Genomic DNA, 12,210 nt, shown 5'->3' with positions numbered 1-12,210 from the left:
CTGCCATCAGAGCAGCCAGTAAGAGAGCATTCCCTGCTGGTGTCCCATTTTTACCTACCTCAGACTGTCGCTCTCCATGAAATCAGGCAGTACCACAGGTGCAGGAGCTTCTGATCCTCAACAACCCTTTACAAATCTGATCTGGGAAGTTGCTCAAAGCTTGCAGCCTGACCAGAGTGGGGCCATCAGGATTTACAGGAGGCCCCTGACATCAACCTGTTTGGTCTGTTTGAAGAGACCAATCTCTGTGCTATTCATGCCACGAGGTTCACCTTCCTGCCCAGGGACCTGCAGCCACTGTGGAACTTCCGTGGGGCAAGCACTTGGCCTGTGGGCCCAGTAGAAGACATCCTCTTATGGGGATGCAGGCATTGGATTTTGCTTTTTCCAAGAATAAGTTACTGAAACATATGATGCAAATGGAAAAGCAAATAACTGAAACCCTCATTTCCATTTTAAATATAATAGGTGAATACAGAGCATTAATGCAGGGAGTAAGGGTCAGCAATTAGAACTGATGGTAACTTAATAGCTGCTGTTGCATACTTATGTACAGTAGACTCATCCTTTCACTATAACCTTCTATACTTGTTTTCCTATATCTTGTGACTATAGGCATACCTTCGAGATAGTGCAGTTTGGTTCCAGACCATCACAATAAAGCAAACATTGCAATAAAGTGAATCACACAAGTTTTTTGGTTTCCTGGTCATATAAAAGTCATGTATATACTACACTGTAGTTTATCAAGTGTGTAATAGCATTATGTCTAAAAAAACAATGTAAATACCTTAATTAAAAAATACTTTATCGCTAAAAAATGCTAACCATCATCTGAGCCTTCAGTGAGTTGTAATTCTTTTTGCTGGAGGACCTTGTAAAAAATGTAGTACCTGTGAAGCGCAATAAAATGAGGTATGCCTGTATTGTTTTTGCCCTGTTCCAATAATTTCAATATGAAAATAAATTATACTACCAAATACAAGACTGCTTTTGTCTCATCACTTCATTGGATTTCACCTCATCTGCTGCTGAAGCACTTACAGGTATAGTTATGCCCGTACCACTGATGAGTGCTTCCCTTGGAGATATGGAAGGGCCTCTGAGAAGTCAGCTCAATCTCCCCTCGAGGTCCTTATCAACATTCTCCAGTAACCAAGATGAGTTTCAAACTCTGGCCCAAGTCCTGCCCCTATGAACTCTACACATTGGTAGGTGACTCTCTATTACTTGAAACGGTTTTTTTTTTTTCAGGTCCTGATACACCTGTGGTGAAGAATGTAAAACCTCATGCCTTTTGCCCAAGATTAGGGCCAAATCAGCTGCCAATCTCTGAGTCCTCTTTTCTTAAGAGGTCACCATGATGTGATTCCATTACAAAGGAGAACTCAGGATGCAGTTCCTGTGTAAGAGGCACCATGGGTCACACCTGAAATCACTTCCAGTATAACAGGGAAACAGAACTTAGGGCAGCACTGGCATTATATGCTGCCAAAGTTAAAGGTTGTACGTGTGTATGTTGTTAGCTCTATCCTGAAGTGTGGCTTCTCTCCAGAATGTTTATACATCTGGTGTGTATACACGCTACCCTGAACTGTAGCAGAGAACCCAAGTGACAATACTTCAGCTTAGTTTTGGCTTCTAAAAGCTTCCATCAGAGAGAATCTCTGGGGGGAGGGAGGACAGTGAAGAGTCACAGAGAGCTTTTTCTGCCTTTGTGGAAAAGCAATTTCCCAGGAACTGGATAATTAGAAAATGTTTTGGGCTAAGTCACGTCAGCCAGACAATAGGGCCTGAGGCTTCAAAAATTTCAGAAATAGTGTCATCAGATAGTTAGTATAATTGGTGCCACCATAGAGTGAGGAATTCCCACCTATCACATCAAGGCTGCACCTCCTTTAGGCCTAATTCATTCCTGTTTTATTATGAACTATAATCTTGCTTCAAGCTCTTTTAAGGAACACAGACCTTTATTTTGATTTTTAATAATACTAGTAAAATAATGATATCTATTTATTGCTTACTTACTCTGTGCCAGGCATTGTTTTAAGTGACTGACATAGATTAACTTAGAAAATGCCTCCCAAAAGGACTGTAGGTAATTATCATTATTATGCATCTTTCACACATGAGGAAACTAAGGAACATAAAGAATTGACTTGCCCAAGGTCACATAGCCTTATGGGTAGGGGGAAGGGAATAAACACCCAAGTAGTAAAGTCAGGAAGCCACTTGGCAAATGCTGAGTCTCATAATACATGGGGGATCCAAAATTAACTTCTATAATTTTTAAAATCAACTGTATTGAGGTGTAATAAAAGTGTACACATTTTTGGTACATTTTCACAACTCATTTTGATGAGTTGCATCTTTGTAAACACTACCACAATCTAGATACAGAACAATCCCTCACGCTAAAACAGTCCCTAGTTCCCCTATGCAGTTAATCCTCACCCCCACTCCTAGGCAAACAATGGTCTGATTCCTATCCCTGTAGATTAGATGTCTTTTCTAGAATTTCATAAAAATGGAATTATACAGCTCTATTTTCTTGGCTTCTTTTCCCAGCCGAATCTTACTGAGATTTATCAATGTTGTTATATGCATGAGTAGTTCTTTCTTTTTATTGCTGAGTGGTATTCCACTGTAAGGTAATATTTCTGTTTATACACTTATCTGTTGATGGACATTTTGGTTCTTTCTAATTTGGGGCTATTATGAATTTTGGTACAGTTCTTTAAAAAAATTATTTAAAAATTCTTTATGTTTCTCTGGGAGGTAAATATTTAGAACTGAAATTGTTGGTTGTAGGTAAGGTATCATTACCTTTATAAGGAACTACCAAATGGATTTGTAATGCTATCATATTATAGTTCTAATTTGCACTTCCTTGAGGACTAAAGCTTTGGACATCTTTTCTAGTACTTACTGACCGCCTACATATATCTCCTTTAATGAAATGCCTGTTTTGACCATTTTAACTGGATGCTTGTATTATTATTGCATTATGAATATTCTTTACATATTGTGGATTCAAGTCTTTGTGAGATAATTCTACTTCTATTTTTGTCTATAATTCTATTTCTCCCAATATTCATTTTCTGTAATCTTTGCTTTTCTTTTTTCCTTAATAAAGTCTTGAAAAGGAGACACTTTAAATTTTAATAAACTCCAACTCATCTTTTTTGCTCTAACATTTCAAACTTTTTTGTGTTACATCTCAAAAAATCTCAGTGTCTCAAAGTACAACTAGTTTCTTCTGTGTTCTAATGAATTTTGTACTGTTAGCTATTTTGTTTGGATCTATGATTTATTTTGAAGAAATGTGTAATTATGGTGTAAACATCAGTGTGCATTTAAAATATATGAATATCCAGTTATTTTAACACCATTTTTGAAAATAGTCATCCTTTCCCCATCAAATTACCCTGAAACATTTGTCAAAAATCCACTGACAATTTTCAGTTATAGCTCAGATAAGCAGAGAGCAGGAAAGAGCATTGCTCCTATCCATAAAACAAGAAAACAGCTGGGCAGACTTTACATTAACAACTTTTCTTGAACATATCAGATATCTGAGATCACACAGCAAAAACTAACCCAAAGTCTGGAGAGCTAGGTGGCTGCAGGGAGAAACAAGAGCCCAGGCAGTTGCTAACTGAGACAGAGAATACCAAACACCATATAAAATGACTCAACATGCAAGACCAGATAGGTTATTTCAGAGAGAAATGGAAAGTACAATAAACTTTAAACACTAGAAATAAAAAACACAGTACCGTAAGTGAAGAATGCCTTCAAAGGGCTCATCAGTATACTTGACACTGCTGAGGAAAGAACCAGTTATCACTGAAGACACAGAGGGGGAGGGGGAGGGGGAGAAAGAGAGATATTTGTGTGGGGGCATATATGCTTAAATGTATATGTTTAAATGTACTGGTGACCCTGAGAGAATACAACAGTACCGAGAAAACCTTGTTTGGCTTCTTTGAAAAGAGACAGTTTAGTAACAATGGCCTTTCCTATATGCACAGGTCAGAAGGCAGCAGGAGAAAGGAAACGTAGCGTGGGATTCTGAATTTTCAGATAGTTCCTGTAAAAGGTTTATTTGTTATTCACATACATGTGGCAAAATGTAGCTGATGTCAGAATAGTTACTAAGCAAGGGGTACATAATTCTATTACAATGATGTTGAGTGCCAGTACACATATAAAACAAATAACTGTTAAGTGGCATGCACAAATACATACACAGATAAACAACAGAGAACTCAGAAAATATTCACATACATTCAATGCTGTTCAGTTTATGGAATTTATTTCTTGTTCTTTTAAAGCTGCTTCACCTAGTGAATGTCTATGAATCAATATTGTTATATTTCATTAAATGTTTTAATACATATGAAACAATAGCTTTGACATAACAATTTCTAGGTAAAGGCTATTACTTACCTTTCTCAAATTGACAGATTTTCCCCCTGTAACACACTGAGAGATATTAAAGTTTGATGACTTGAAAACTTTCACACATTCACAACTCAATTATCAGATATTGAATGAGACATCATTTTTTGATAAAGGATTTCCTACATATGTTGAAATATTGAATTTCTTCCCCTGCTTATTTACGTGACTGATGAGGAGCAGTTGTGGATAAGAACTGTGGTGATTCAGGATGTCAGGGGATTCTTCTGAGTGATGTTTCCCATATTTACTGAGTTCAGATGTCCACAAAAATCATATTCATACGCTTTGTTAACTGAGGGCTGGTGACTATATGTCAGTATTAAGTATACCCAAATCTGTAGAAGCTCAGGAAAGAAAAAGTTTATTTCCTCACTGCAAAAAGTCTGTGTACATGGAGGAGAAAACTCCATCCCATGGTCACTCTTTGACCCTGTTTCCTCACATCTCGTACTCTCCCATCTTCAGTGCATGAGCCCCATGGTTTCAACTGGGGGTAATCTCCACTCCATTCTGATAAGGGACAGAAGAAAACATTGAGAATTTGAGGGATGTATTTAATGAGACTTGTCATTGACCCTCACATTCCACTAGCTAGAGGTTACTAACATGACCCCATTTGGATGACAGAGTGGTTGAGAAATTTGGACTAGCTATAGCATGAGGGAGAAGAGAAAATGGGTTACTGGTGAACAAGTAATGGTCATTATATGACATATGGGTACTACCCCAGTCTAAGTCAAATTGAGGGCTGACTTATAGAAGGATTCCCCACATCCATTACCTCATTCCTTGTCTGTGTTGAACTATGAGGTCTCTACCCTCTATGTATTTTCTGCTGTACTGAGAAAGCTGGCTTTTGGCTGAAAGTTATCATACACTCATTATATTCTCAGTTTTCTCATTGTGTGATTTCGATCATGAATGAGTTCTGACTGCTGGTACAAGTTTTCACATTTTTATTACATTCCCAGAGCTTTTATGCAGGGTGAGTTTTCTGCAGATTGAATGCACAGAGTATTTCTCATATTCATTATCTTTATAGAATTTCTTTGATGCATGAGTTCTCTGATTAACAATGAGGATTGTACTCTGGATGAAAGCCCATATAAAATACGTTCCAAGAATTTTTCTCCTGTGTAAGTTGTGTTTAGTGAAGGTTGGTATCTTGCAGAGGAACTTCCAAGTGTTCACTATATTCATAGGGGTTTCCCTCCTATAAGTATTCTCTTTTGTATCGTAAGATTTGATTTCCAGCTCAGAGTTTTTCCATATTCTTTACATTCATATGTTTAATTCCCTGTGTGGGCTTTCTGATGTTCTCTAAGGCTTGATTTCTGGCTGAAAGTTTTCCCACATTTATCACATTTGTGGGGTTTCTCCCCTGTGTGAGTTCTCTGATGCACTCTTAGATTTGACTTCTGGCTGAAAGCTTCTCCACAGTGATTACAATTATAGGGTTTCTCTCCTGTGTGAGTTCTTTGATGTTTTCTTAGGACTGACTTCTCACTAAAAGCTTTTCCACATTCATTACACTCATAAGGTTTCTCCCCTGTGTGAGTCCTCTGATGTCCTCTGAGATTTGATTTCTGCCTGAAAGTTTTTCCACACTCATCACATTTATAGGGTTTCTCCCCAGTGTGAGTTCTGTGATGTACTCTGAGGTTTGATTTCTGGCTGAAAGCTTCCCCACAATGACTACATTTATAAGGTTTCTCCCCTGTGTGAATTCTATGATGTCCTCTGAGTTGTGATTTCTGACCGAAAGCTTTTCCACATTGATTACATTTATAGGGCTTCTCCCCTGTGTGAGTTCGATGATGTTTTCTTAGACCAGACTTCAGTTTGAAAGCCTTCCCACATTCATCACATTTATATGGTCTTTCCCCTGTGTGAGTTCTCCAATGATTCCTTAGGCCTGACATGTGGCTGAAAGATTTTCCACATTCATTACATTCAAAGGGTTTCTCCCCTGTGTGAGTTCTCTGATGTACTATTAGGATTGACTTATAGTTGAAAGATTTCCCACATTCATTACATTCAAAGGGTTTCTCCCCTGTGTGAGTTCTCTGATGTATTCTTAGGCCTGACTTTGCACTGAAAGCTTTCTCACAGCCATCACATTTATAGGGTTTCTCTCCTGTGTGAGTTCTCTGATGTTTCCTTAGGCGTGACTTCTCACTGAAAGCTTTTCCACATTCATGACATTCATGCGGTTTCTCTCCTGTGTGACTTTTCTGAGGCTGAATCAGGTGTAAATTCATACAGCAGGATCTTCCACATTCATTACACTCATAGGATTTCACCATTATGTGAGTTCTCTGATGTATATTAAAAGTTGACTGGTAACCCAATGTCTCTGTACATGTGTCAAGATCAGGGGATTTGTCTGTTGTATGAGTTCTCTGATGCACTGGGAGGGCTGAATTCTGGCTGAAATTCTTTCCATATTCAAAAGGTTTTACCGCTATATGAATTTTCTGATGTTCTCTAATGTGTGATTTTTGGCTGAAAGATTTCCCTTCTATGTCAGCTCTTTGAGTGAGCCTACTGAAATTATTTCTGTTTTCAGTACACTGATGGAATTCATTAAACTCACAGTGACTCTTCTCCTCTGGAGGACTGTTAGGAGAGACTATAAGGGTTGATTTATCACATTGCTTTTCCCCAAATTTGTGTTTCACTTTTGAGTGGGTACTCTTAGATGTCATGAGGGCAGTCTTTTCAAGGAAAGCTTTTTCATATTCATTATATTCAAAAGCTTTCTGCAAAGTCTGAATTGTCTGGTGCTGACTAACTTCCTCTTTATGACCAAAGGGTTTCACATTTTTACTATAAACAAAAGATTTCTCTCCAGTATTAGCTCTGCCATCCTTAATACTGAGAAGCCATTTCTCACATACATTAAGCTCATGAACCTTCTTTCTTGAATACTGACAGTGTGGGGCCAATGAGCTGAGATGAAAGTAAGCAGGCCTTGTAGTGTCAAATTTACAGGGCATTGTTCTTGCAGGAAAAATGTTTATGTCCAGATTGCATGGTTTTCTTGAAATTTCTTGCTCTGTAGTCAATGATTTGTTGGTGAATAAAACTTGCCACAAATGTTTGCCTTGGTTTTCTAGGCTCTTCTCTGAGAGATCCTCACGTTGGGATTCTTCTAAAAATGAGAAAATTACAAATATTTCATGATATTTAACACATTTCTTATGGAATGGGACTTAAAGACATCTGCCCTACTATGTGTGTGACTCCTTGGTTTTTGGCTCAGTTCCCCAACAATAAAGTAATTCCAAGTGTGTATTCTCTCTTTTTTGTTGTCAAGAAAACTTTTTGTAGTGGAAGAGAAAAATGAATATACATAGATATTTGGCATCCTCAAGATGTATAATTTTCAAAATTGGTTAAAGAAGAAGATATAAAGGAAAGGAATAATTGAGAATAGAGGATACATTGAAGAGAGTTGGATCCAGTGAAGAGAAAAAGTAGAGAATGGGATAAATTCAAAAAGGATTATGGCACTAAGTAGATAACAAAAATCAACGGAAGATGGCTTCAGTGGATTTATCTGCTTTAAAAACCTTTCTTAGTTTTTACCTTTTTACTGTTAAGTATACATCCATTACTTAATTTTTCAGCTGCACATGGTATACTTAGCTCCTATCTGTTAAAGATGAGACTATCAACATGCTTACAATTCATTCCTTTTGTTAGCTGTCCCTATTCCATATTTTACTATTATTTCTAAAATTTCAAATGTAAAGGTCTCTAAAAGGAGAGTGCTGAAAAAATACTTCAAATTGCTCACTTGTAGCCATTCACTTTGGATCTAATTTTCTTGGACATCTTCTGTCAGTATTCAACAACTCACCTGGGGAGCTTCTGCTTAGAAATTCTTTCTTTAATAACCATGGATCATCTCCTTGTTCCAATGTGAAGATCAGTTCTGGTTTCGTAAAACAGTACCCTATAAATGGGAAATAATTTAGCATTTGAGTTAACTGCATACGTTTTACTGTTTCTCAATGTGAAGGAAGGCATAGCTTCAGGAGCAGCACATTGAGGGTGCTCACCAGAACTTTTTTAGGAGGAATTGACAATAAAAAACATTTTCCTATAATTTAAAGAATCAGTCTCCTTAAACCCTTGAATCACAAGCCTAAATAACATTAAATTCTAAAATGGTCAATGTGTTTCAAATAAGAGATTGTATAAGGACTTCCAAGTCTTTCCATAATGGAGTAAAAGGAATTGATTATCCCTCCATATCAGACATCTAAAAGACCATACATACTACATGAAATGGTTTTTAGACTTTAGACAACAGGCAGTGCAGACAGGGATACCTGAGAATACGGAAACAAATGAAGTGAGGCCTATGATTATCACAGCGTACTGCTGAGTTTCCAACCCATAGCACAAAAAGAGAGCACCAAAACAGAGTGCTTACCTGGCTGACTCAGTAAGTTGAGGCAACAAAACTAGATTTTAAGGAAGCCATGGCAACTAGAATTTGTAGGATAAAATACCAGAGAAGAAAGAGTTGTACTGATACAGTGTCTTGGGGATCTGCACAAGGGTCTCCTAAGTACTAACTTGTATAACTGTGTAGAGAAAGGGCCAGTGAGAAAGAATAGGCTGAAAAATCACCAAAGCACACACAGAGGTAGGAGGTTTCTGTTCTCACCAGTCAGGGTAGAAAAATCTCATAATTCATGGCCAATTGAGTAGAGTAACCAGAAGGGTAATTATTTCTGAGTAGAGGAGACAAATTTTAGTCCTAGACCAAAGTGAGCTCTGAATCCAGCATAACAAACCTTAAAGCAATACTTGAAAGGATTAAATTAATTCCAAATAACTGAACGACATCCCAGAAAAGGCCCCAAAAGATTTAAAATAATATAACAAAACTAGTAGCTAAAATATAAAACTCATAACATACAACACCCAATAAAAAATTACTAGTTATGAACAGAAGCAGGGATATACGACCCTTATCAAAGGAAAATCAATCAGTAGCAACAGAATAAGAAATGACACATACGATAAAGCTAATAATCAAGGCCATTAAAACAGTGAATAAATGCCATATGTTCAAGAAGAGAAAGAAAAATATTAACATGATGAGAAGAAAAAGGGAATTTATTTAAAAAGTTCCAAACTGAAATTCTAAATACGAAAAGCAACTGAAATAAGAAAACAAATCAACCAAACAAGAAGCAAGAAAACACTAGATAGGATTATTAAGAGTATAGATATCACATAAAGAAGAATAAATACAAAAAACAGATTAACGACTTTAAGGCATAGCAATGAAAACCATGAAATAAGAAACCCACAGTGAATAAAGACTGGAAAATAAACAGTTATCTGTGACCTGTGTGATAAGATCAAGCAGTCAAACATGTGTAATTAGCACTTTAGAAGAAAAAAAGAACGATAAAAAATTTGAAGAAATAATGGGCAAATGTTCAAATTTTGATGAAGTGTATAAACTCTCAGATCCAAGAAGCTAAATTAATGCCAAGGAGGAGAAACATGAAGAAAATCATACCAAGGTACCTTAAAATCAAATTGCTGAAAACCCCTGATAAAGGGAAAATCTTAAGTCCAGAGAAAGATGAAATATGTACAGAGGGATGAAGATAAGAATGAATGCTACTTCTTGTCAGAATTATGCAAGCCAGAAGACACCAAAGTGAAATTTTAAAGTACTGAAAGAAAAAAAAATCTACCTAGAATTCTATACTTAGCAAATATAAGACATTTTCAGATAAATAAAAGCTGAAAGAATTTATCTCCCAATGACATATATTACAGGAGAAATTCTTCAGACAGAAGAAAAATGCTATCAGGTGGAAATTTGGATTTAAACAGTTATGCACTGCATGATGATATTTTGGTTAACAATGGACCGCATATACAATGGTGGTCCCATAAGATTATAATGGAGCTGAAAAATTCCTATAGCCTAGTGACGTCACAGCCGTTGTAATGCCAAAGCACAATGCATTACTCAAACCTACTGCAATGCCAGTTGTATAAAAGTACGGCACATACAGTTATGTACAGTACATTATACTTGATAATAATAAACGACTATGTTACTGGTTTATGTATTTATTATACTATTATTTTCATCATTTTAGAGCATACTCTTTCTACATATAAAAAAAGGAATACTGTAAAACAGCATGCTGTGTCATGCCGATGGCAGCCTCATACATCTCATGTTTACTGTGTCTCTTGATTGCATCATTTTCTCTTGTGCTTGATTTATTCTCACATTGTTTTGTTCACATGGCACCTAAGGGTACAAAATCCACTACTAATGTTGCCAGTAAGATGCCACATCAAGCGACTGACCAGGAAACAAAATTAAAAGTGACTAAGGACTATGAAGGTGGAAAATCAGTGATGGTTAATTGCTTGCCAGTCAGGCATGTCCCATTCCACCATAGCTATAATCTCGAAGAACAAAAACAAGGTGATGGAAGCTGTTAATGGATCTACTTCATTTAAGGCAAGGACACCAACAAAATTGCGAGACAGGTCTATATTGGACATGGAGAAACTTCTAATGACCTGGATTGAAGCCCAGACACAGAAGTGTATCCCTTGCAACACTGTGACAATTACACCAAAGCAAAAAGTTTATTTGCAATGTTGAAAGAAAGGGTAGGATTCGACTACGATGTTGAATTTACTGTTAGCTCTGGGTGGTTTAAACAATTCAAGAATTGTTATTCATTATATAATGTGGAAGTGAGTGATGAGTCTGTGAGTACTGATGTGCAGGGAGTGAAAGAATTTTTTAGGAACTCTAGATAAGCTGATTGTGGAAGAAAATTATTTCCCAGAGCAAATATTCAATATAGATGAAACCTCCCTATTCTGGAAACAGATGCCTGAAAGGACTTTCATCCATAAGTAGGCCACATAAATGCCAGGTTTTCAAAGCTTTTAAGGACAGGATAACAGTCTTGCTTGGGAGGCAATGCTGAAGGCTACAATTTTGTGATCTGGCACAGTGGGAACCCCAGGGCCTTCAAGCATATCAGTAAGCACACACTGCCAGTGTACTAAAGAAACAGTAAGAAGTCACTGATGACCCAACGTCTCTTCCAAGATGTCCTCCTGAATTGCCATGCCAGCAAAATGGAGAAGTACTGTCTGGAGAATAACATACCTTTCAAGATTTTGCTTATTGCTGATAATGCTCCCGGACATCTTTCTACTGGTGATCTTCATCCCAATATCAAAGAGGTGTTTCTCCCTCCAAATACCATCTCTTTGATCCACCCAATGGATCAAGGAGTTATAGCAGCTTTTAAGGCCTACTACTAGAGCAAGACCTTTGCTCAGGCTATAGTTGCAACTGAGGAAGACACTGATGCAATTCTGGAAGGATTACAACATCTATGACTGCATCAAGAATCTTGTTTAGGCTTGGGGTGATTTCGCCAAGGAGTGTATGAATGGTATCTGGAAGGAGACACTCAGAGGGGTGTCCGTGACTTTAAAGTATATGCCAGGGGCTGGCTCCGTGGCCAAGTGGTTAAGTTCATGTGCTCCGCTGCGGCGGCCCAGGGTTCGGATCCTGGGCGCGGACATGGCACCGCTCGTCAGGCCATGCTGAGGCGGCGTCCCACATCCAACAACTAGAAGGACCTGCAACTAAGATATACAACTGTGTATGGGGCGGGGGAGGGGGGCGGTTTGGGGAGATAAAGCAGAAAAAAAAAAAAA

General features: G+C 37.6%; 1 protein-coding gene across 1 annotated transcript in view; it reads right to left on the bottom strand.

Moving 5' to 3' along the window:
• Positions 1-4,079: 4,079 nt before the first annotated feature.
• The window catches only part of ZNF782 (zinc finger protein 782), a 52,877-nt gene continuing 44,746 nt past the window's right edge, over positions 4,080-12,210 (bottom strand). The window contains exons 5-6 of the mRNA XM_046663748.1: positions 8,333-8,428; positions 4,080-7,621 (exon numbers count right to left, since the gene is read on the bottom strand). Coding sequence (XP_046519704.1) covers positions 5,757-7,621; positions 8,333-8,428 — 1,961 coding nt within the window. The 3' untranslated portion in view covers positions 4,080-5,756. The remainder of the gene's footprint in view (positions 7,622-8,332; positions 8,429-12,210) is intronic.

Source organism: Equus quagga, chromosome 6 (assembly GCF_021613505.1).
Source record: "Equus quagga isolate Etosha38 chromosome 6, UCLA_HA_Equagga_1.0, whole genome shotgun sequence".
In the NCBI taxonomy this organism is placed as follows: Eukaryota; Metazoa; Chordata; class Mammalia; order Perissodactyla; family Equidae; genus Equus; species Equus quagga.
This window is presented reverse-complemented; position numbering and strand designations above follow the sequence as displayed.